The following is a 25,250-nucleotide window of genomic DNA, read 5'->3' on the forward strand; positions in this document are numbered from 1 at the left end:
GTGGTGGATAATTATCGAGACCACCAGGGCGGGCATTGGCGTCGCCAGGATTTTTTCTAGAGGGGGGCAAAACATATTTTTCCCAAAAAATTTTTGTATTTCTGAACAAATTATCGATTTCTCAGTTTTACACGGGGGCAGGGACATTTTGCCCCCCTCCAACTCATTAAATTGACACCACTATGACTTCGCGCCTCTTTTTCTTTTCTTTTTTTCTCTTTTTTTTTTCTTCCTTTTTTTTCTTTTCCGGGGGGGGGGGGGGCAAGCGCCCCCCTTGCCCCCCCCCCCCCCGCGACGCCCATGAGGGCGGGGGTACGAGCGAAAGGGTGGGGGGGGGCGGGGGGTACGAGCGAAGTGGGGAGGAATGCGAAAGTCTTGATTGGGCATAGCTTGACAACGGAGGGCGCTAGCACTGTCATCTTGTAGGCAGATCCCTCAACGATGAACTCAGTACTCGTAGTCGATGAACAGGGAATCTGACCCGTTTGTTTTGTGCATGTTTGGTTCTGCGTAAAATCAGAACAGAACTTCAGAAGGTAAACGAATCTGTAAAAAAACGGGGCTTGTTTTTACCTCTTGTAGTCGTTAGTCTTGTGTGATCTTTTGATTGATATATCCCTGAGTTTACAATATTGAAACCTAAGAAATTGAGGCGCCACTGATTTTGATTAGCCCAGGAACTGCAGAACCAGAACTCGGAAGACATCGTGATCATTCATTCATTGTTTATCTTTTTGTTTCTCTTGTTTTTGTCTTGCAAAGAAATTAAACGATGAATACAATTATTATTTTTAGGGGTCCTGGAAAAAAACGTTGCAGCCTGACGCCACTTTTTCTTCATATATTATCTCAATGAAGGTCATTCATTGCAAAAATTATGATAAAACATGAATCTGGGATTGAGAAACATTTCCAATTCGGTTGGGAAATACTTGGAAATCTTTCTTGACTCTCCATAGACTTTGTACACAACCGCTGAAGTAGCGTCAGGTTGCAACATTCTTTCCAAATAATGAATGTTTATAATATTATTAGGGGTCCCATATTAAGTAGGCCTAGTACTAAACAAATAACAATCTTCCGGAAAGATTTCCATATACGAAGTTCACTAATTTTCCTCTGTATTGACTAATAAGCCCCCAGATAGCAATTTCATGTCATCAAAGTCAATTTGAGCAGTGAGAAAATACAAGCATCTTCTTAGAAAACACTTAGAATTTTTCAGTCCAATCTCATAGGGTTTGTACACAGGGTGTTGAGTGAACTTCGTATATGGAAATCTTTCCCAATCTTCCAGTGACCAGTACGCCCAGTGCCAAGGCCTAAAAATTCACACACAAAAACCTAGTACATGTACTTTCTCCCTTTGCCTTAGGCTTTTATCACTTTTATAGTAGGCCTATCTCACATTTCAAAACTTCAAATATTCAGGTATAAATTGTTGATTTTATTTACCACATAGTCCTAAAAACGGTGTTGGGGAAAAAAAACTGTAAAATGTAGGCCTATATCACGATGTTCTTATATTTTTATATTTCCAGTTGGTCTTTTAGTTTTATCAGTCGGAAATGCATCATGGGAAATCAGCTGACTGGTATAGCGCCCTCACAGATCTTTCCTGTGGAGCATTACCTGACGGACGTCACAGACTATGAATTTGATACCAGCCTCGGAAGCACCCGATTCTTCAAAGTCGCACGGGCGAAGTACAAGTAGGTTTCTCGGAATCAAAATTCCTCAAAATGCCCGAAGTATTCTGACACTTTGGCAGCTGTTATGGTTCCTTTACCTCACAATCGTTATATTTTCTCTACTTTTAACAGAGAGGGTCTTGCTGTCGTCAAGGTGTTCGCCATCCACGATCCGTCGCTGCCCCTGAAATATTACAAGGATAAGCTGGAGGAGATCAAGAATAGGCTGAGTAGTTCCTCCAACTGTCTTCCCTTCCTCAGGAGCACGGTAAACCTGTCAGATTTCACCTCATTCCCTGGAGATTTTTCCTAGGATGGTCCTGAATTTGTAATAAAAAATTCTGCACTCTCCTGGAACCCAACAGCACCTTCGTCGTACTGAGTGAAGATGTCCAAATGAAGACCAAAATAAAATGGCTCAGTGAAAAAAGACTTGTTTTGCTTGATCCAGCCACATATTCATTGTGATTGGTCTTTATTTTCACAGTTATCGGACAAAGCAGCCTTGCTGTTCCGGCAGTACATCCGCAACAATCTCTACGATCGCATCAGCACCCGTCCGTTTCTCAACACCGTCGAGAAGAAATGGATAGCGTTCCAGTTGCTGTGTGCTATCAACCAGGCCCATCGCGTCAAGGCAAGTAAACCCCAGAGGTCTTCATGAAAATTCAGGGATCTGTCTTGTAGTTTTGTTTGAGAGAATCTTTAAGAATATAATTCTTTGCTTCTGTAAATGACTTGTGATTGATTTGTGATGGACTTGTGATTTACCGGTGGTTTACTTGTGATGGACTGACCAACTACAAGTGGAGTCCATCACAATTAAATCACAAGACAATCACAAGTAAATCACAAGTCTGTCACAAGTCCATCACAAGTAAATCATAAGCCCATCACAAATACATCACAAGTCCATCACAAGTAAATCACAAGATAATCACAAGTAAATCACAAGATAATCACAAGTCCATCACAAGTCCATCACAAGTAAATCACAAGTTGATCACAAGTCATCACAAATCAATCGCAAGTCAGTCACAAGTCAATCACAAGTCGATCGCAAGTCAATCACAAGTCAATCACAAGTCCATCACAAGTACATCACAAGTCCATCACAAGTACATCACAAGTCCATCACAAGTAAATCACAAGCAAATCACAAGTCATCACAAGTCAATCCCAAGTCGATCATAAGTCCATCACTAGTCCATCACAAGCCGATCACAAGTCAATCACAAGTCCATCTCAATTCCTTTCCTTGCAGGTGTGTCATGGTGACATTAAGAGCGAAAACGTGATGGTTACCGGCTGGAATTGGGTTCTACTGACAGACTTTGCCAGCTTCAAGCCCACCTTCTTGCCAGCCGTGAGTATAAAGCCATGTCTGAATTACATGGCTACGGCTAGAAATTACACACGCCCCTATGGTAGCGGCTGCAGCCACTTCCCATAGACCCGTGTGTAATTTCAAGCCGTAGCCACGTAAGTCGGACGAGGCTTACCCTGATTATCATTGATGGAATTGTCTTGGGGATGGATTTTCTAATAGGTTACCCAATGTTTAAAATTGTTAATGATTCATTTTTTTGGCCGTTTGACATTTTCCCAGGACAATCCGGCTGATTTTTCGTTCTTCTTTGACACCTCCCGGCGTCGCACCTGCTACATTGCCCCAGAACGCTTCATAGAGGGCAGCATGCGTCAGTCGGAGACCGTTGAATCGTCGGACACCTCGCTTCTGGATGCTGGGTCTTTGAAGAGAGGAGAACTCACTCCGCAAATGGACATATTCTCAACTGGGTAAGAAAAATCTCAATGAATTTTAATTTGGATGTGAGGGTAACGTTATTATTACCCCTGACAAGCTGGCCAATGATCGTTGGCAGAGTTTACTGTGTATCACTGAGTTTTTGCTCAGGAGCATATCGACGCAATCCAATTTGCGTAGTACCCGATTTGCAGTTAGATAGGGTGATGCAGTTGTGGCAAAGTGTCATGCCCAAGGACACAAAGCAATCATTGGATTGGATTTGAACCTACGCGTACCTGTTCTACACTTTCTGTGAAGTATTTGCATACTGAATCCACAAATTCCCACCAAACTTTAGAAGTCTTAATATTAATAGACAGTGGTCCTTTCCTCATGCTTCCACCTCTGTGGCCTTGGTTCAATTCCCTCTCAGGTCCACACGTGGATTGGCTTTTCAGTCCCTGCCTGAATCAGAAAATTTTCCGTGAATATGTTTCAGTGTTTTTCTCCCGCCTATAAAATTGGACCATTCTTCATCGTCTTGTCCCTAGGTTTCTTCAAGCTTCCAAGACACATTACCTGTGAACTTTTAGGGAAACCTTGTTCTATCTTGTCTTATATCACATCAGCTTTTTTTTCTTTTGACAGCTGCGTGATTGCCGAGCTGTTCACGGAAGGCCACGCCCCCTTCGACCTGTCGCAACTTCTTGCCTACTGCAACGGAACTTACAGTCCAGACACCGTCTTGAATAAAATAGAGGACCCCAGCATTAAGGTATGAGACTGAAAAGGAAGTCGTCACTGTTTTCATAAAGAGACAAATTAAGTTTGTTGAAGGAAATTTATCTGTATGTAAAATATATGACAAATTGAAGGAGCGAATCAACTTTTTGGTGCTTTTTTTCAGGCTCTTGTAGAACACATGCTACAAAAGGATCCATCCAAGCGCTTATCTGCAGAGGAGTATTTGAAGCAGTGGAAGACCAAGGCTTTCCCCGATGTGTTCTACAGCTATCTCAAGGTCTTCCTGGGAGATTTCGCTGGTATCCCCATCCTTCCATCAGACGAGAAAATCGCAAGGTAAAAGCCGGACCTCGGAGCCATTTTTGGCCCTAGTTGTGGCTCAAATTCACTGGCATATTTCAGAATTGCAGGCTTTTGCCTAAACCATCTACATGTAATGATGCTTCTTCCTTGAGGCCCAGTTCATTAAGAAAAGTCCGACATTGTCTTGTCATATTCTTTTTTTTCTCCAGGCTTAAGAGAGACATGGGTAAGATCATTGAGACACTCTCTTCTTCTGATGAGAAGCAAGACGGATGCAAAGACAACAACAACGGGCTGATTATCGTCTTGTCTCTTGTCACCTCCTGCCTCAGAACGCTCAAGGTAAATGTGCCATCATGTTTTTAAGTTTTGTGTTAACCCTAATCTTCCCAAATCCTCTTTGCAAAATGGAGGATTTTGCAGGATTGAGGCTACATGGCAAAATTGTGTTGCTGATTTTGGAGTATGCACTGTGTCAAGGTCTTGGGCCGGACCTTGTGTTGCTTATGCTCAGCCGTGCATAAATTTAGGCCTATATTATACTTGAAATCCTCCTCACTGCTCCAGAATGTCACTGGCTCTGCCCCAACATACTGACAGTGATTGCTGGAGGATTTTACAGGATTGAGGCAGTGGTCAGCTATCCAAGGACAACTTTCAAGAAATAACGGAGGATTTTGCAGGAATTTATGCTATTTTTACATGGAGGCAGTTGGAGGATTTTGCTGGATGGAGGTTGCTTCCTAGCAAAAATACCTAGGGAGTTAGGGTTAAACATTACTCTACCACACTACTCAGTACACTACAGTTGCTGCATGGCTGTTTAATTGGCAGTAGAATTCAAAGTATTTCTTGATTTTTTCCTGTGTTTCTTAGTTTTGCATCTCCAAGTTAGCTGCGTTGGAGATCCTACTGATGATTGCTCATCATATCCCTGACGATCTCATACTGGACCGAATCATTCCACACATGGTGAGATGATCTTCATTCTTTACAAATCTACAAGCTTATTTGCATGAACTCGGCCCAAATTATCAAGCCGGCAGTTTTGTTCTGTTTTAAGCCATTCTAAGAATTTTTTATATGTTCCTTTTGATGTTGCAAAGGCTTGTTTTATTGTTTGTAATTGTATGTAATTTTAGATATTCTCTTGAAAAACAGTACGTCACTGCAAGGTATTCGTCTTGAAATAGTTAAAGAACAGTTTGAAAGAAATTAAAATGAGACTCATACCATCTACAACTGTGGATTAATTATGAAATTTTTTTGTAACCCTGGGAAATTCACTCTAAAAATGTACAAAAAGAGAAATCTGTATAAGTCAAACATCAAGGGGAAGGTTCAAAATTTGACTTAAGCAGAGTTTTGAGTTAAGCAGGGTTGTATATCATTGTTATACTGCTGAAGGCAATGGAGTTTTTGTTTGACTTAACAGTTTTTTGAGTTATCAGAGTTTGACTTATCGAGATTACACTGTATGTTACCATCTTGGCTTAATGGAGCGACTCAAGATGTTGTTTTTTCCATCCTAGGTTCATTTTATTAGCGATCCCTTCCCCAGAGTGAGAGCAGAGGCCATCCGAACTCTAAGCCAAACACTAACCATCGTCAACTCAGTACCCAGAAGGTAAGCAGGATTGCAGACAATCTGTTATGCTAAATATGTTCTGCATTTAGGTGACCCAGAAGATAAGTAGTATTCCAAACTAATCGTTGCATTTAATGCTGATTTTTGGGGGTAATCCTAAGTAACTTTGGATCTTTTCACAAATTTGAAAATCTTTCGGTCACTTTAATTTTCACAATTGGTAAAAAATAAAATTATGTTGGAAAAAAATTTGTGGAAAAATTAGTGTTTGAAATTGTAATAAAAGGATATTTTGTATTTTTTGCAGCGATGCCAATATTTTTCCAGAGTATATTCTTCCGAACTTGGTGAGTATTGTCACTTCTAATTTGGCAGATTCATTTACAAGAGTGTAAAGCTACCTGAAATGGCTTGTGATTTTCAAGAAAACTGTGGATTATCAATGAAGTTTGTTTGTGTTTTCATTTTGTTCCAGGCAAACCTACCACAGGATGACATCGTCCTAGTCCGCGTAGCCTACGCAGAGAACATTGCCGTCTTGGCAGAGACAGCACTGCGATTTCTGGAGATGGTCCAGCTAGACCACACATCAACGCAAGATGCGCAGGCCGACTCTGTGCCAGACCCTAACGTCCAATATCAGGTACAACAAACAGCACGAAACGTAATTGTCTGCTCAGAGTCTGTGTCACTAAATGTGATGACATTTCTTATGCTTTGTATACAGATGTAGTCTAAAAACTAGATATGGTCAGGAAGTCGGAATGAATTTTTTTAGAATTGTTGAAAAACATTTCCAATATGCAGTTATTTTGTTCCCAGTTCTAAAAGAGCTAAACACTTCTTTTTTCTCTCTTCCAGGACTTGAAAGTCCTGGAACAATATACAAGTATGTCATTCAGATGCAGTGTATTTTTTTGTCCGATTTGGTAGGAATCTTCTTGAAACTTTCAAATAGGGGTCCAAAATCCTGGCTACATGCCTCGGCATCAAAAATCTTCACAAGTTCGAACTGTAATTTGGGCACTTTTTCATTTATTTCAGGCCAGTTATGATGACGAACTACAGAATCTACACGGCATGATCCAGCAGAAAGTCGTCACCCTGCTCAGCGACACGGTAAAATTCAGAACAGTCTTGAAATAATCGTTTGGTTGGTAGAGCAACAGTGTGATTTCTAAATGATGCAGGCTCTAATCCTAAAGGTCTAGACAGATGGTTCAGTTTATAGAGTAGTATTATGATAACCCAAATGTTACTGGTTCAATTTGTGCTAAGGTCATTTTCTTTTTCTTTTTGTAATGGAGTTCTTTGAGCTAGCATATTTTGTGTACATTCGTCAAACAGGAGAACATTGTCAAGCAGACTCTCTTGGAGAACGGCATCACAAGGCTGTGTGTGTTCTTCGGTCGACAGAAGGCTAACGACGTCCTGCTGTCTCATATGATCACCTTCCTCAATGATAAGGTATCAAATCTAGCAACTGCGTTTCATTTTCTGTGATCCAAAAGCAGCATTCTTAAAGGAACATAAATGCTCCAATTATCTAAACAATTGCTGACGATCAGAATTCTGTCTTTTTGTCTCAAGAATGACTGGCATCTTCGTGGATCCTTCTTCGACAGTATCGTTGGAGTCGCAGCTTATGTCGGTTGGCAGAGCTCCTTCATTCTCAAACCTCTTATCCAACAGGTACAAGTCTTACAGATTATTTTCAAATGCTTAAGTTCTTGAACTGCCCCAACCCACCCTGCCTGTTACTCCCTGTACTGCCCCAAACTGCCCTGCCTGTTACTCCATGTACTGCCCCAAACCACCCTGCCTGTTACTCCCTGTACTGCCCCAAACTGCCCTGCCTGTTACTCCATGTACTGCCCCAAACCACCCTGCCTGTTACTCCCTGTACTGCCCCAAACCGCCCTGCCTGTTACTCCCTGTACTGCCCCAAACCACCCTGCCTGTTGCTCCCTGTACTGCCCCAAACACCCCTGCCTCTTACTCCCTGTACTGCCCCAAACCACCCTGCCTGTTACTCCCTGTACTGCCCCAAACACCCCTGCCTGTTACTCCCTGTACCGCCCCAAACACCCCTGCCTGTTATTCCCTGTACTGCCCCAAAACAGCCCTTCCTGTTACTCCCTGTACATCCATCCTGAACATCACCAGGGAAGATCAAACCATGTATTTAAAATGTTCGTTGTATTTAATCTGTCAGTTAAATTCCATTTGTGTTTGTTGATTTGCACAGGGCTTGTGTGACTCAGAAGAGTTTGTCATCTGTAAAGCCTTGACTGCCCTGACAAGTCTGATAGAGTTGGGTCTGCTACAGAAACCGATAATCTTAGACCTAGCCTCAGAGATAGTACCCAACCTCTGCCATCCGGTAAGTCCTAGTCAGAATACCCTGATCTCAGAGATTGTACCCGATTCATAAAAATAGGTATAGATAAGGAAAATGATTTATGTCTTTGTATTGATCTGATTCTTAGAATCTGTGGATTAGACAAGGCACAGCCGGTGTCATCGCCGTCATCGCAGGCAACTTCAACATCGCCGACGTGCATTGCAACCTGATCCCACTTCTGCAACCGTTTATCAAGCAGCCGATCATACAAGTGGATAAGGAGGTACAATTAGCCATTCATATTGGAGCAAGTTTATTTCCGAATCATTGGTTGACTTGTGGTTGATCTTGAAATTGAGCCGATGTTTTCCTTACTTTTTGCATTTTCAGCCAATCCTGCTGAACGTTCTGAAGCCTCCGGTTCCCCGCCCTGTCTACGATTACATCCTGAGATCCTCGCTGATCGAGAGCTTGTTTGACAACCTGCAGGATCGTCAGCTGTTGAGGAATCTCTGTCGTCCTGGTCACAAGCCCAGCTACAGTCAGCCGGACAGCCCCGGCCTGGCACAGGTCTGCTTGTGCGATTCTGTTTTGTGTCCTCAATTCTCCAGTCTCGAACACCTCATGTCCTCAAACTTTAAAACATCCAACCTCAAGTCCTGAAACCTTAAGTCCTCAAACCTCCAGCCACCAAACCTCAAGCCCTCAGATATTTAGTCCTCAGATCTCTAGTACTCAAACCTTAAGTCCTGAAACTTTCTGTTCTCAATCCTCAAGTCCTCTAATGTCATGTTTGAAACATCCAGTACTTAAACCTCCACTCTCAAAAGTTTTCAAACATCAAGTCCTCTAACCCCTAGTCTTGAAACTCCATGTCCTCAGACTGTAGTCATCAAACCTCAAGTCCTCAATCGCCTCTTCTTCAAACCTTTATTTCTCAAATCTCCATTCCTCAAACCTCACGTCCTCAAACCTCAAGTCCTCAAACCTCAAATTCCCAAACCTCAAGTACTAAAATCTAAGGTCCAACAACCTCAGTTTTTAAAATATCAAAGTCCTCAAATCTAAAGTCCTCAAACCTTAAGTCCACAACCTCAAATCCTCAAACATCAACACCTCAAACCTCATTAATATTTTCCACCTCTGCAGCTCCTCAGAAAACTCCAATCTCAAGGAATGACAGAACCTGATGAGGACAAGCTGTTATTACTCAAGGACATCATGATGAAACAACAACAAGCCAAGTCAAAGTAGGTTGAAAGAAAATATATTTAAAAAAAACTTGTTTAATTCACTAATTTTTGTTTCTGTAATCCGTAACATTTGCTCACTCCCCAACCGACAGATTCCTCTTTCTTAGCTTACTAGGTTAGGTACCGCCAAACTTGCCGTGGTCGGCTAGCAAGTTTAAATCTGATACAGCAGCAGGTCACTTGGGAAGATTTCAAAACAAAATCCGACAAACTTCTAGTTATTTTGACCTGGCTTCCTCTTCTGATGATTTCAGTCCCAATGATCAACCCCCGCCCTCCCCCGGACCGGACAACCCCAACATCCCAGGTATCATCAACATTCTGGCGCTGGAGAAGGAATCGCCTGTCCAGAAATACCACGCCGATCTGATCAAACCCCCGGAGCTACGGTCGGACGCCTCAGAGAAAGCTCCTAGAAAGTTGAAGAAAAGATCCAGCAATATTGAGCCTGCCATGATGGTCAGTTGAAGATTTTTTGACAAGTTATTACTTTAGTGAATTTAGAACATCCTTGTAAAACTACCCTCCTTGATCTATACTACGTTCTGTTAAATAGGGCCCAATTGGCAAAATTGAAAATTACATATTAAAAATTAATTTAAACACAATAAATGTCAATAGTACTTGAAATATCAAAACTAAAAGTAGAAAATACACAGAATTTAATCAGAATTCTGCACATTGGTCATTCTATAAATTTAAGGTCCGAAGTGTGACTTTTTCCTGTCCCTGTTACCTTGGTATTTTGTAATTTGCCATTCAAATATCATTAAGAACGACTTTAAATTTTTTTTTTTATTTGTTGGGTAGGTAGTTTGCTATTCGTATCACTCTTCCAGGACGACTGCATTAAGGAGTGCATCATTATGATAAATCATAATGTCTGATGTAACATGGACACAGAAAAAAGCAGACTCCAAATAATGACCCACATTATGATCAACTTTCTGCTGTCTTAGCCGTGAAGTCGTTTTCTCTGTCCTTCCAGAACGAGGAATGGAAGAGCATGTTTGGCACGAGCGAGCCAGCTAGGACCTCGAAGGCACCCCAGCAGCCCACCAGCCCTGTCCACCCTGCCCAAGACGCCATGGCTACCCTCAACGCTGGCCCCAAGAGCCCAGGACCGACCAGCCAGCAAGGCGGCAAGTCCCAGCCCACGGGTCTATCCACTCTGGGCCCCATCTCAATGTCTCAACTCCAGGCAGCTGCTGACGGTATTCCGGAGAAGAAACCGTTGGCTCCGGTCCAAGAGAACAGGCTACCGCCAATCCAAAGTAAAGATTTTCAATTCTAAACTTCAAGAATTTGTGCATTCAAACAATGTTTTTCACAAGTCCATCACAAGTCCAGTCATTAAAAATCAAAGTGCAGACACAAGAAATCGCAAGTCCAGACACAACAAATCACAAGTCCAGACATTTAGAAAATTTAGAATGTTTTCCTTTTTTTCTTCAGCTCTTGTCGCAACTTGTAAGCTGGAACTGAGTCGCCTTGTTCAACAGAAGCGAGAGCAGTACGTGGCTGACGTGACGCGCAAGACACTCATAGAAGAAGCAGCCATTGAGACCAAGATTCCACCATCGTCATGGAAACCTAAGGGTCTTCTGGTGGCCCACTTGCACGAACATAAGGCGGCCGTCAACAGGTTTGTGATTAAAGTCTACGGGACTTTACTCAAACTGTCAAAGTTTTGGTTCTCAAAACCACACATAATTTTAAAAAAATATTTCGACTCCAGAAGTCCAGTTTGGTAGTTAGTTTATTTCCACCATGTAAAGTTTATTTGTAATAATGCATCCTTCGAAATTCAGCATCTGCTTCGAGGACGATGAGCTCCTCAAATTACAATCTGAAAGCATCCACAAAGGGACTCGTAACAGATCGTGTTCAACGAAGAACCACTCGGTCAAGAACGGGGCCATCAGCACAGATGTTGTAATGATACCTCTATTACCCAGCAGATTTAGACACGGCCGAACGTCCTAGTAGAATCATTCTCTCAGACTGTCTTCCCATGTTTTTCCCCTTGTTTAGGATTCAGTTGAGCCACGATCACATGTTCTTCGCCACATGCTCCAGCGACGGCACAGTCAAAGTTTGGGACACGTCGCGACTCCTCGGCAAGAGTAACACCAATCGGTCTCGCCAGACCTATAACCGCCAACCTGGACGAATAAAAGCACTGACGTTCTGCCAGTCATCGCATAGCATCGCTTCGGCATCAGACGATGGCTCCATACATGTCAATAGGTGACTCATAGATCTCTGAATAAAAGCTTCTAAGTTTCGGCACAGTTTTCCTTAAAATGATTTTGTGCCAGTTTCATTTTTGTAGTACCACATCAGTGACACTTTTCAATTGCAAAACTGGTTTCTGCTGTTCGAGGAACTTTTTTTTTTGGTTGCCATGTTGACAAGATAATTAATTCGTTCAATTCTTTGAAAATTTATCGTCGTCTATTAAGTATTTTTGTTGTTGCCATGTTGACAAGATAATTAATTCGTTCAATTCTTTGAAAATTTATCGTCGTCTGTTAAGTATTTTTGTTGTCTTCTGTCCAGGTACTTTTCTTTCAAAGTTTATCTTCAATATTTTTGAAGCTGCCTTACAAGAAATAAACAAAAATTGAAAACTGAAAAATTTGAAGTTTCATTACGTCAAAATATTGGCTCCATTCTCAAAGTTACCCCGTTGTTGTGATGTTTCTAATTTTACGGAAGTGAATCCACTCCATATTGATTGAAATTGCAAATATTTCAACATAGGAGTTTATCTCTGATTCAACACAGAATAAAGTTTGAAGCATTATACTTTACCACTTTGGTGGACCCAATATCTAAACTTACTTTGGAATTGTTCTTTGTCAGGATTGAGGCCGGCGCACCGCGATTCAGCCTGCTACACAAGACTAACCTGGACATCCATGAGGAAGGATTTGCTGTCGACATCACCCACTTTGATACAGGTAAGCGTCTAGCTCAGTAGAACCGTGCTAAGCACAGAAGGACCTTGCTTATCAAAATTAGTTAACCAGCTAGTATGTCATATTAATTTTGCTGAACATCATTTTGCGCATCTTCTGTAATATAATGTCGGTTCATTCTTGATCAGTCTTCATCATTTTAACAGCTTTTGGGGGTTTGATTTTTTTTCTTCAGGATCGCAGTCAGTGGTAACCTACGCGACAGTCCAGGGTTACTTAGTGGGTTGGGATCTCAGGGCACCAGGGATAGCATGGAGGCTCCGCAACCAATCAAAACACGGTAAGCAACAAGTGTCGTAGTCTAGCCCATCAAAAGTTATCACAAGTCAATCACAAGTCCTCACAAGCCATCACAAGTTATCACAAGTCAATCACAAGTCACCACAAGCCATCACAAGTTATCACAAGTCAATCACAAGTCACCACAAATCCATCACAAGTCCATCACAAGTCGTCACAAGTTATCACAAGTCATCACAAGTCTATCCCTTGTTACTTGCGACTGGGCTTATGATTTGACTGAACACAAATCTGAAAATAGACAGTCTTATGATGTGTGATTGGACTTGTGATTTGCTTTATGAATTTACAAACATTTACTTGTGATTTAGTTAATTTGATGGGTATTTTTTCAATTATCTTTTTTCCGGTTTTTTTTTAATCAAAGTTGATCAAAGAAATTTGACTGAAGCAGGGTCTGAACCTGTGATCTCCAGATTGCCGTTCCGCTGCTCTACCAACTGAGCTATCCAGCCCTGTGTTGGTGGTTCCCCAGTCAATGTCCTTGTTCAAGAGGCACTAGTCCGAAGCCATAAACCTGTTTTCCGGATAGCCAGGGATCATGCCAAGGTCACGATGCTAGCAACATTAGCAATGCTGCAAACCTGGGAAATATCAAACGGGATCACTCAGAGAGGATATAGCTTGTTATTTTGTTCTCCTTGGCAGGGTTGATCACCTCCTTCGCTGTGGACCCCCATCAGTGTTGGATGGCCGTGGGGACCAGCAAAGGAGCACACACCTGCTGGGATCTACGCTTCCAGCTGCCGATCAGCACCTTGCATCATCCCACAGGTAGATTGACCCTTGTCTTTTTCAAATTACAACATCCAACCGGATGGCATCGATAAGATCGAGGGAGTCAGGTTGGCGTAGCGGTACTTTCCTCGCCTTCCACCGCTGTGACCCGGGTTCGAATCCTGCCTGGGCCAATATGTGGATTGGGTTTTCAGTCCCTGCCTGATTCCGTGGGTTTTCCTCAGAATACTCTACTGGGCTTTTCCTCCCACCTCTTGAACTGTAATTTCTTCACATTGTCTTCTCTTTACTGGTCCCTATGGGAGACCAGTGGATTCCACCGTGACCGAATGGGCTACCCAGTAAGAATGAAAAAAATTCTTATAAAATAAGAATGAAATTAATAAATTTATAAATAAATAAATAGTCCGGGATCATAAGTCCATTTCTGAAATGGTGAGTTATACCAGCCAAAGTTGACGCAAACAGAATTTTTAGACATTTATAGAAGCATCAGTTAAAAAGGTGAAGCTTTACATTTGGTTAAGATTCAAATTAAGAAAATTTTGAAAAAGAAGATTCTATATTTTTTTTATCAGCTTCTCATGTGCGTCGGATTAGTCTGCACCCCAACCACCCATCCTGGATCATCTCCGCAGTGCAAGGCAACAATGAAGTGTCTATGTGGGACATGGAGACCGGGGCCAGACAGTTCACGCTATGGGCTAGCCCTTCGCCTCCCCTCTCCCAAACACAGGTACAGCGCCCTCTATTGAATAAAAAAGGAAACTCCGTCTCAAGTTTAATATTACAGTGCATTAGGCCAGTGTTTATGTCCGGTTTCTGTGGCATGTAATTACTGGGAAGCTTTCTATTCCCACTGGATAAGATGCCAGTTTGTCAAAGGTTAGTCACCAGCTAATGCTGGTACCCTTGGGTGCAGAGAGGCAGATTGGGGTAAACTGGTTTGCCTAAGGACACAACATACAGGGTGAGTAAAAAAAAATGAAACCCAAATGTCGGGACCATTGTTTAATGAAGTTCTGCATGTAGCACTTTCAAAATCTAGGATATGAAAGCCCAATTCATAAGCTTTCTTTTAGTACTAGAATCATTCAAATCACTCATATACTTTTCAAGTGAAGGCATTTTAAACATAACCACCGTTTTAAAGTTCTGTCCACGGATCACAAAAAAGGTGTGCGTTCTTTCAGCAAAACCAAAACAATTCACACACATCCCTATGTGATTTGTTTTCGTTTTGCTGAAAGAACACTAACCTTTTTGTGATCTGTGGACTGAACCTTAAAATGGCGGTTGTGTTTAAAACTCCGTAACTTGAAAAGTACATGAGTTATTTGAATGATTCTTGTACTAAAAGAAAGCTTAAGAATTGGGCTTTCATATCCTAGATTTTGAAAGTGCTACATGCAGAACTTCACTAAAACAACGGTCCCAACATTTGGGTTTCGGTTTTTTTTAATCAGTGGCAGAAATTCAATCCCCTGGGTCTCTGATCATGAGGCACACATATCCTAATCATAAGGCAGTAACAAACTTTTTTAATCTTTAGTTTTTGTTTGAAATCTCAACTTTCAGACCTCCAACCACGCCGTTCACGGCATGTACTGCATCCCATCCAACGAACACTCCCCAAGTTTCTTGACGGCGGGCTCGGACCAGCGACTGCGCTATTGGAGTCTGACCAATCCTGAGCACTCCGGTATCATAGCCGGGTCTGTCAACGATCCGCCTATCCAACCAGCCGTCACGTACAAGTAGGTAGTCCCTTCGGTTTTAGACATTTTCTGCATTAGTTAGCGAAAATTGTTTGCTTAAGATAAGCACAGCAGCGAAATCGGTCCCTAGACTCCAAAGAGAGTTCAAATCAATGCTTCTCTCTAAAACACATCTTTTTTTTTTGTATTTCATATCATTTTGAAAGCACAAATGTTTTTGTATTTCATATCATTTTGAAAGCAGATCTGTTGTATTTTGTTATCATTTTGAATAATAGTTTGATTTTTTTGTCTTGATACCAAAATTTTTGTGCTCCATAATTGTTTTTTTGGTTTTTTTTACGGGAGAGATTGCCAAAAATGCTGTGAAGTTCTATTTTGGAAAATTATTTTGTGTCTGCGTCTTTTTTGTAGGCGGAGATTGATTGACGGAACAGAGGTGATTGTAGAGACCTACGACAAACACCGCGGTGCGACAAACGTCGGCGAGTCAGGACGTCAAGGCACGGAGCAGGTTCCCGTCGGTCATCGTAACGTCATCACGGATCTGGGCGTCTTTCTGATATCGCCTAGCAGCGCCGCCGTGGCTACGACTTCACAGGATGGTGTGGTCAAAATATGGAAGTAAATCTGTTGTGTTGAGACCAAGGACTAAATTACATGGAGCAGAAATTTATTAAGCACAGAACATATTTGCTTAGTAAAAACTGGTTACCAGCCAAAAGTGTGTGCATTGTCCATTGCCTGTGGCTGGTACCAAGCTTGATTTGTTAAGGTACAGTTTCAGCTTAGCAGTTTCGTGGAATTAGCCCCTTGATTTTGAACCCATGTACAAGCATTACATTCACTGTGTGGACTTCCAAACAAAAGAGGTCCACATAAACCAGGTAGCAGCGACATTGTGTGGACTTGCCCACGTCCACACAATGTTTCCCCCTCTCTGGAAAAAAGGTTTAGAGGCATTTTGGGGTTGGGTTTATTCATTGCAAAATGAAGAGAAACACTCAAGGGAATCATAATAAAAAATTGGGTTGAAAGAGTTTTCACAGTTTGAGTAAAATGAGTTTTTTTCACAGGTTTTTCTTGACTACACAAAAACAAAGGAATGTCCCCACTAGGCATGTAACGTAAACGTGTGAGTTCATAAAGTTTCTTTCACAAACACAAATGTAATTGTAATTATACTTCATTAAAAATTTAAAAAGTTGCACACACTGTACAAAGATTTATTTCATATTTTTCACATTCAACAAAAATGTGTAACAAGTATAACCATGTTTAGTTTAGCTTTTCTACTGTGCAATCAGAATCTGTATGTGAATGTTCAATAATGGAACTAGTGAAATTAAAGGTAAATAGAGAAATAAATGACTAAAATAAAGTATGTATTTTATTGGGAAGATATATTTGACCAGCTTCGTTGACAATATGGTTTTTTTTATTTGTGATATTGATGAAAAAATATCCAGAAACGTTGTCTTGTTGTCTTGTGTGTTTGTTTGAATATTGTTGTTTGTTTGATTGATATTCCCCTTGTATCTGGTGGAATTTTTGGCAATTTTTTTTCTTCAATTTTGACCCAAAAATGGAATTCCTTAAAACTTGCTCGAAAGAGGCCTAAGGGACCCTAGAACACATTCCAATTCCATTTGTAGAAAGATATGCTTTCCAAAAGAAAATTTGGACAAAAATATGGGGTAAAATCAGTCAGAAATGTTAATTCATTTCTCACAAAATCGATGGTTTTTACCCAAATCTCCAGAATATTGGGTGTTTGAGTATTGATTGATGCTCCTCTGACTTCCAAAGCAATTGCTGCATTGTTTGGAGAAAAGTCCATTATTTTTTGGCCAATTTTGATGAAAAGTGTAAGGCTTACCCCTTGGTTTTTTTTTCAATTTTGGCCAAAAAATGAAATTCCTTGAAACTTGCAGGAAAGATGCCTAAGGTAACCCTGAACACATTCCAAATCGATTTGGGAATAGATGTGCCTTTGAAAAGAAAATTTGGCCGAAATTTTGGGGTAAAAACAGTACAAATTAGGTTTTATTAACATATTTCCTTTCCCCAAAACCGATGCTATTTGCCCAGATCTGCCAAAATGTGGGTGTTTGAATATTGATTCATGCTCCACTCATATCCAGAGGCATTTCTGCGTTGCTTGAAGAAAAGTCAATTTTTGGCCAAATTTGGTCAAAAATGTAAGGCTAACCCCTTGTTTGTTTTTTTAATTTTGGCCAAAAAATGAAATTCCTTAAAACTGGGGGCGACTATTGACGGTCGCCTCTTGCGGTACGTCGCCTCTAGCGGTTTCGGTACCGCTAGAGGCGACGTCGCCCCTAGCGGTACGGTACCGCTAGGGGCGACGCCTCCAGCGGTACGTCGCCTCTAGCGGTACCGAAACCGCTAGAGGCGGTACGTCGCCTCTAGCGGCACGTCGCCTCTAGCGGCACGTCGCCTCTAGCGGCACGTCGCCTCTAGCGGTACGTCGCCTCTAGCGGCACGTCGCCTCTAGCGGCACGTCGCCTCTAGCGGCACGTCGCCTCTAGCGGTACGTCGCCTCTAGCGGTACCGAAACCGCTAGGGGCGACGTCGCCTCTAGCGGTACGTCGCCTCTAGCGGTACGTCGCCTCTAGCGGCACGTCGCCTCTAGCGGCACGTCGCCTCTAGCGGCACGTCGCCTCTAGCGGTACGTCGCCTCTAGCGGTACCGAAACCGCTAGGGGCGACGTCGCCTCTAGCGGTACGTCGCCTCTAGCGGTACGTCGCCCCTAGCGGTACGTCGCCCCTAGCGGTACGTCGCCCCTAGCGGTACGTCCCCCCTAGCGGTACGTCCCCCCTAGCGGTACGTCCCCCCTAGCGGTACCGTTCCGCTAGGGGCGACGTCGCCTCTAGCGGTACGTCGCCTCTAGCGGTACCGAAACCGCTAGGGGCGACGTCGCCTCTAGCGGTACGTCGCCTCTAGCGGTACGTCGCCTCTAGCGGTACGTCGCCTCTAGCGGTACGTCGCCTCTAGCGGTACGTCGCCTCTAGCGGTACCGAAACCGCTAGGGGCGACGTCGCCTCTAGCGGTACGTCACCTCTAGCGGTACGTCGCCTCTAGCGGTACGTCGCCCCTAGCGGTACGTCGCCCCTAGCGGTACGTCGCCCCTAGCGGTACGTCCCCCCTAGCGGTACGTCCCCCCTAGCGGTACCGTTCCGCTAGGGGCGACGTCGCCTCTAGCGGTACGTCGCCTCTAGCGGTACCGAAACCGCTAGGGGCGACGTCGCCTCTAGCGGTACGTCGCCCCTAGCGGTACGATCGCCTCTAGCGGTACGTCGCCTCTAGCGGTACGTTACTCTGGGGGCGATTATTAACGGGCGCCCCTAGACGTACACACCCAAGAGGTAAAAATGCAGTTGTATTTTCATGTATTTCCTAACCCCTCCCCCCCCCCCAAAAAAAATGGATGATATTCGCCCAGAATTGCCAAAATGTGGGTGTTTGAATATTGATTCATGCTCCAGTCGTCTCTAGAGGTGTTTCTGCGTTGTTTGGAGAAAAGTCAATTTTTGGCCAATTTTGATGAAAAATGCAAGGCTAACCCCTTGTTTTTTTTCTCCATTTTGTCAAAAAAATGGAATTCCGTGAAACTTGATGGAAAGATGCTTAAGGAACCCTAGAGCACATTCCAATTCCATTTGTAGAAAGATTTGCTTTTCTAAAGAAAATTTGGACAAAAATATTGGGTAAAATCAGTCAAAAATGTTAATTTATTTCTCACAAAAACGATGCTTTTTGCCCAAATCTTCAAAACATTGGGTGTTTGAGTATTGATTGGTGCTCCTCCGACTTCCAAAGGAATTTCTGCATTGTTTGGAGAAAAGTCAATTTTTGGCCAATTTTGATGAAAAATGCAAGGCTAACCCCTTGCATTTTTTTCAATTTTGACCGAAAAATGAAATTCCGTGAAACTTGGTAGAAAGATGCCTAAGGAACCCTAGAACACATTCCAATTCCATTTTTAGAAAGATTTGCTTTTCTAAAGATTATTTGGACGAAAATATGGGGTAAAATCAGTCAAAGATGTTAATTTATTTCTCACAAAAACGATGTTTTTTGCCCAAATCTTCAAAATATTGGGTGTTTGAGTATTGATTGGTGCTCCTCCGTCTTCCAAAGGAATTTCTGCATTGTTTGGAGAAAAGTCAATTTTTGCCCAATTTTGATGAAAAATGCAAGGCTAACCCCTTGCATTTTTTTCAATTTTGACCGAAAAATGGAATTCCTTGAAACTTGCTAGAAAGATGCCTAAGGGACCCTAGAACACATTCCAATTCCATTTGTAGAAAGATTTGCTTTTCTAAAGAAAATTTGGACAAAAATATTGGGTAAAATCAGTCAAAAATGTTAATTTATTTCTCACAAAAACGATGCTTTTTGCCCAAATCTTCAAAACATTGGGTGTTTGAGTATTGATTGGTGCTCCTCCGACTTCCAAAGGAATTTCTGCATTGTTTGGAGAAAAGTCAATTTTTGGCCAATTTTGATGAAAAATGCAAGGCTAACCCCTTGCATTTTTTTCAATTTTGACCGAAAAATGGAATTCCTTGAAACTTGCTAGAAAGATGCCTAAGGGACCCTAGAACACATTCCAATTCCATTTGTAGAAAGATTTGCTTTTCTAAAGAAAATTTGGACAAAAATATTGGGTAAAATCAGTCAAAAATGTTAATTTATTTCTCACAAAAACGATGCTTTTTGCCCAAATCTTCAAAACATTGGGTGTTTGAGTATTGATTGGTGCTCCTCCGACTTCCAAAGGAATTTCTGCATTGTTTGGAGAAAAGTCAATTTTTGGCCAATTTTGATGAAAAATGCAAGGCTAACCCCTTGCATTTTTTTCAATTTTGACCGAAAAATGGAATTCCGTGAAACTTGGTAGAAAGATGCCTAAGGAACCCTAGTACACATTCCAATTCCATTTTTAGAAAGATTTGCTTTTCTAAAGATTATTTGGACGAAAATATGGGGTAAAATCAGTCAAAGATGTTAATTTATTTCTCACAAAAACTATGCTTTTTGCCCAAATCTTCAAAATATTGGGTGTTTGAGTATTGATTGGTGCTCCTCCGTCTTCCAAAGGAATTTCTGCATTGTTTGGAGAAAAGTCAATTTTTGCCCAATTTTGATGAAAAATGCAAGGCTAACCCCTTGCATTTTTTTCAATTTTGACCGAAAAATGGAATTCCTTGAAACTTGCTAGAAAGATGCCTAAGGGACCCTAGAACACATTCCAATTCCATTTGTAGAAAGATTTGCTTTTCTAAAGAAAATTTGGACAAAAATATTGGGTAAAATCAGTCAAAGATGTTAATTTATTTCTCACAAAAACGATGCGTTTTGCCCAAATCTTCAAAATATTGGGTGTTTGAGTATTGATTGGTGCTCCTCCGTCTTCCAAAGGAATTTCTGCATTGTTTGGAGAAAAGTCAATTTTTGGCCAATTTTGATGAAAAATGCAAGGCTAACCCCCTTGCATTTTTTTCAATTTTGACCGAAAAATGGAATTCCTTGAAACTTGCTAGAAAGATGCCTAAGGGACCCTAGAACACATTCCAATTCCATTTGTAGAAAGATTTGCTTTTCTAAAGAAAATTTGGACAAAAATATTGGGTAAAATCAGTCAAAAATGTTAATTTATTTCTCACAAAAACGATGCTTTTTGCCCAAATCTTCAAAACATTGGGTGTTTGAGTATTGATTGGTGCTCCTCCGACTTCCAAAGGAATTTCTGCATTGTTTGGAGAAAAGTCAATTTTTGGCCAATTTTGATGAAAAATGCAAGGCTAACCCCTTGCATTTTTTTCAATTTTGACCGAAAAATGGAATTCCTTGAAACTTGCTAGAAAGATGCCTAAGGGACCCTAGAACACATTCCAATTCCATTTGTAGAAAGATTTGCTTTTCTAAAGAAAATTTGGACAAAAATATTGGGTAAAATCAGTCAAAAATGTTAATTTATTTCTCACAAAAACGATGCTTTTTGCCCAAATCTTCAAAACATTGGGTGTTTGAGTATTGATTGGTGCTCCTCCGACTTCCAAAGGAATTTCTGCATTGTTTGGAGAAAAGTCAATTTTTGGCCAATTTTGATGAAAAATGCAAGGCTAACCCCTTGCATTTTTTTCAATTTTGACCGAAAAATGGAATTCCGTGAAACTTGGTAGAAAGATGCCTAAGGAACCCTAGTACACATTCCAATTCCATTTTTAGAAAGATTTGCTTTTCTAAAGATTATTTGGACGAAAATATGGGGTAAAATCAGTCAAAGATGTTAATTTATTTCTCACAAAAACTATGCTTTTTGCCCAAATCTTCAAAATATTGGGTGTTTGAGTATTGATTTGTGCTCCTCCGTCTTCCAAAGGAATTTCTGCATTGTTTGGAGAAAAGTCAATTTTTGCCCAATTTTGATGAAAAATGCAAGGCTAACCCCTTGCATTTTTTTCAATTTTGACCGAAAAATGGAATTCCTTGAAACTTGCTAGAAAGATGCCTAAGGGACCCTAGAACACATTCCAATTCCATTTGTAGAAAGATTTGCTTTTCTAAAGAAAATTTGGACAAAAATATTGGGTAAAATCAGTCAAAAATGTTAATTTATTTCTCACAAAAACGATGCTTTTTGCCCAAATCTTCAAAACATTGGGTGTTTGAGTATTGATTGGTGCTCCTCCGACTTCCAAAGGAATTTCTGCATTGTTTGGAGAAAAGTCAATTTTTGGCCAATTTTGATGAAAAATGCAAGGCTAACCCCTTGCATTTTTTTCAATTTTGACCGAAAAATGGAATTCCGTGAAACTTGGTAGAAAGATGCCTAAGGAACCCTAGAACACATTCCAATTCCATTTTTAGAAAGATTTGCTTTTCTAAAGATTATTTGGACGAAAATATGGGGTAAAATCAGTCAAAGATGTTAATTTATTTCTCACAAAAACGATGCTTTTTGCCCAAATCTTCAAAATATTGGGTGTTTGAGTATTGATTGGTGCTCCTCCGTCTTCCAAAGGAATTTCTGCATTGTTTGGAGAAAAGTCAATTTTTGGCCAATTTTGATGAAAAATGCAAGGCTAACCCCTTGCATTTTTTTCAATTTTGACCGAAAAATGGAATTCCTTGAAACTTGCTAGAAAGATGCCTAAGGGACCCTAGAACACATTCCAATTCCATTTGTAGAAAGATTTGCTTTTCTAAAGAAAATTTGGACAAAAATATTGGGTAAAATCAGTCAAAAATGTTAATTTATTTCTCACAAAAACGATGCTTTTTGCCCAAATCTTCAAAACATTGGGTGTTTGAGTATTGATTGGTGCTCCTCCGACTTCCAAAGGAATTTCTGCATTGTTTGGAGAAAAGTCAATTTTTGGCCAATTTTGATGAAAAATGCAAGGCTAACCCCTTGCATTTTTTTCAATTTTGACCGAAAAATGGAATTCCTTGAAACTTGCTAGAAAGATGCCTAAGGGACCCTAGAACACATTCCAATTCCATTTGTAGAAAGATTTGCTTTTCTAAAGAAAATTTGGACAAAAATATTGGGTAAAATCAGTCAAAAATGTTAATTTATTTCTCACAAAAACGATGCTTTTTGCCCAAATCTTCAAAACATTGGGTGTTTGAGTATTGATTGGTGCTCCTCCGTCTTCCAAAGGAATTTCTGCATTGTTTGGAGAAAAGTCAATTTTTGGCCAATTTTGATGAAAAATGCAAGGCTAACCCCTTGCATTTTTTTCAATTTTGACCGAAAAATGGAATTCCGTGAAACTTGGTAGAAAGATGCCTAAGGAACCCTAGTACACATTCCAATTCCATTTTTAGAAAGATTTGCTTTTCTAAAGATTATTTGGACGAAAATATGGGGTAAAATCAGTCAAAGATGTTAATTTATTTCTCACAAAAACTATGCTTTTTGCCCAAATCTTCAAAATATTGGGTGTTTGAGTATTGATTGGTGCTCCTCCGTCTTCCAAAGGAATTTCTGCATTGTTTGGAGAAAAGTCAATTTTTGGCCAATTTTGATGAAAAATGCAAGGCTAACCCCTTGCATTTTTTTCAATTTTGACCGAAAAATGGAATTCCTTGAAACTTGCTAGAAAGATGCCTAAGGGACCCTAAAACACATTCCAATTCCATTTGTAGAAAGATTTGCTTTTCTAAAGAAAATTTGGACAAAAATATTGGGTAAAATCAGTCAAAAATGTTAATTTATTTCTCACAAAAACGATGCTTTTTGCCCAAATCTTCAAAACATTGGGTGTTTGAGTATTGATTGGTGCTCCTCCGACTTCCAAAGGAATTTCTGCATTGTTTGGAGAAAAGTCAATTTTTGGCCAATTTTGATGAAAAATGCAAGGCTAACCCCTTGCATTTTTTTAAATTTTGACCGAAAAATGGAATTCCGTGAAACTTGGTAGAAAGATGCCTAAGGAACCCTAGAACACATTCCAATTCCATTTTTAGAAAGATTTGCTTTTCTAAAGATTATTTGGACGAAAATATGGGGTAAAATCAGTCAAAGATGTTAATTTATTTCTCACAAAAACGATGCTTTTTGCCCAAATCTTCAAAATATTGGGTGTTTGAGTATTGATTGGTGCTCCTCCGTCTTCCAAAGGAATTTCTGCATTGTTTGGAGAAAAGTCAATTTTTGGCCAATTTTGATGAAAAATGCAAGGCTAACCCCTTGCATTTTTTTCAATTTTGACCGAAAAATGGAATTCCGTGAAACTTGGTAGAAAGATGCCTAAGGAACCCTAGAACACATTCCAATTCCATTTGTAGAAAGATTTGCTTTTCTAAAGAAAATTTGGACAAAAATATTGGGTAAAATCAGTCAAAGATGTTAATTTATTTCTCACAAAAGCGATGCTTTTTGCCCAAATCTTCAAAATATTGGGTGTTTGAGTATTGATTGGTGCTTTTCCGTCTTCCAAAGGAATTTCTGCATTGTTTGGAGAAAAGTCAATTTTTGGCCAATTTTGATGAAAAATGCAAGGCTAACCCCTTGCATTTTTTTCAATTTTGACCGAAAAATGGAATTCCTTGAAACTTGCTAGAAAGATGCCTAAGGGACCCTAGAACACATTCCAATTCCATTTGTAGAAAGATTTGCTTTTCTAAAGAAAATTTGGACAAAAATATTGGGTAAAATCAGTCAAAAATGTTAATTTATTTCTCACAAAAACGATGCTTTTTGCCCAAATCTTCAAAACATTGGGTGTTTGAGTATTGATTGGTGCTCCTCCGACTTCCAAAGGAATTTCTGCATTGTTTGGAGAAAAGTCAATTTTTGGCCAATTTTGATGAAAAATGCAAGGCTAACCCCTTGCATTTTTTTCAATTTTGACCGAAAAATGGAATTCCGTGAAACTTGGTAGAAAGATGCCTAAGGAACCCTAGAACACATTCCAATTCCATTTGTAGAAAGATTTGCTTTTCTAAAGAAAATTTGGACAAAAATATTGGGTAAAATCAGTCAAAGATGTTAATTTATTTCTCACAAAAGCGATGCTTTTTGCCCAAATCTTCAAAATATTGGGTGTTTGAGTATTGATTGGTGCTTTTCCGTCTTCCAAAGGAATTTCTGCATTGTTTGGAGAAAAGTCAATTTTTGCCCAATTTTGATGAAAAATGCAAGGCTAACCCCTTGCATTTTTTTCAATTTTGACCGAAAAATGGAATTCCTTGAAACTTGCTAGAAAGATGCCTAAGGGACCCTAGAACACATTCCAATTCCATTTGTAGAAAGATTTGCTTTTCTAAAGAAAATTTGGACAAAAATATTGGGTAAAATCA

The 25,250-nt window shown here is 40.5% G+C and overlaps 1 protein-coding gene across 1 annotated transcript; it reads left to right on the forward strand.

Moving 5' to 3' along the window:
* Positions 1-440: 440 nt before the first annotated feature.
* Positions 441-16,294, forward strand: LOC119722508 (phosphoinositide 3-kinase regulatory subunit 4-like). Its single transcript, XM_038192664.1, has 30 exons — positions 441-536; positions 1,542-1,712; positions 1,824-1,959; positions 2,179-2,328; positions 2,956-3,057; positions 3,301-3,491; positions 4,090-4,216; positions 4,349-4,521; positions 4,698-4,830; positions 5,365-5,460; positions 6,021-6,115; positions 6,384-6,423; positions 6,552-6,719; positions 7,121-7,195; positions 7,424-7,543; positions 7,667-7,768; positions 8,325-8,459; positions 8,566-8,703; positions 8,811-8,990; positions 9,570-9,670; positions 9,928-10,132; positions 10,662-10,947; positions 11,129-11,318; positions 11,708-11,923; positions 12,542-12,639; positions 12,833-12,937; positions 13,606-13,731; positions 14,274-14,431; positions 15,274-15,452; positions 15,828-16,294. Exons 2-30 carry the CDS (start codon positions 1,576-1,578, stop codon positions 16,039-16,041), a joined length of 4,176 nt encoding a protein of 1,391 aa, XP_038048592.1. The 5' UTR covers positions 441-536; positions 1,542-1,575; the 3' UTR covers positions 16,042-16,294.
* The last annotated feature ends 8,956 nt before the right edge of the window (positions 16,295-25,250 follow it).

This window comes from Patiria miniata, unplaced genomic scaffold (genome assembly GCF_015706575.1).
Source record: "Patiria miniata isolate m_02_andy unplaced genomic scaffold, ASM1570657v1 HiC_scaffold_15, whole genome shotgun sequence".
Lineage (NCBI taxonomy): Eukaryota > Metazoa > Echinodermata > Asteroidea > Valvatida > Asterinidae > Patiria > Patiria miniata.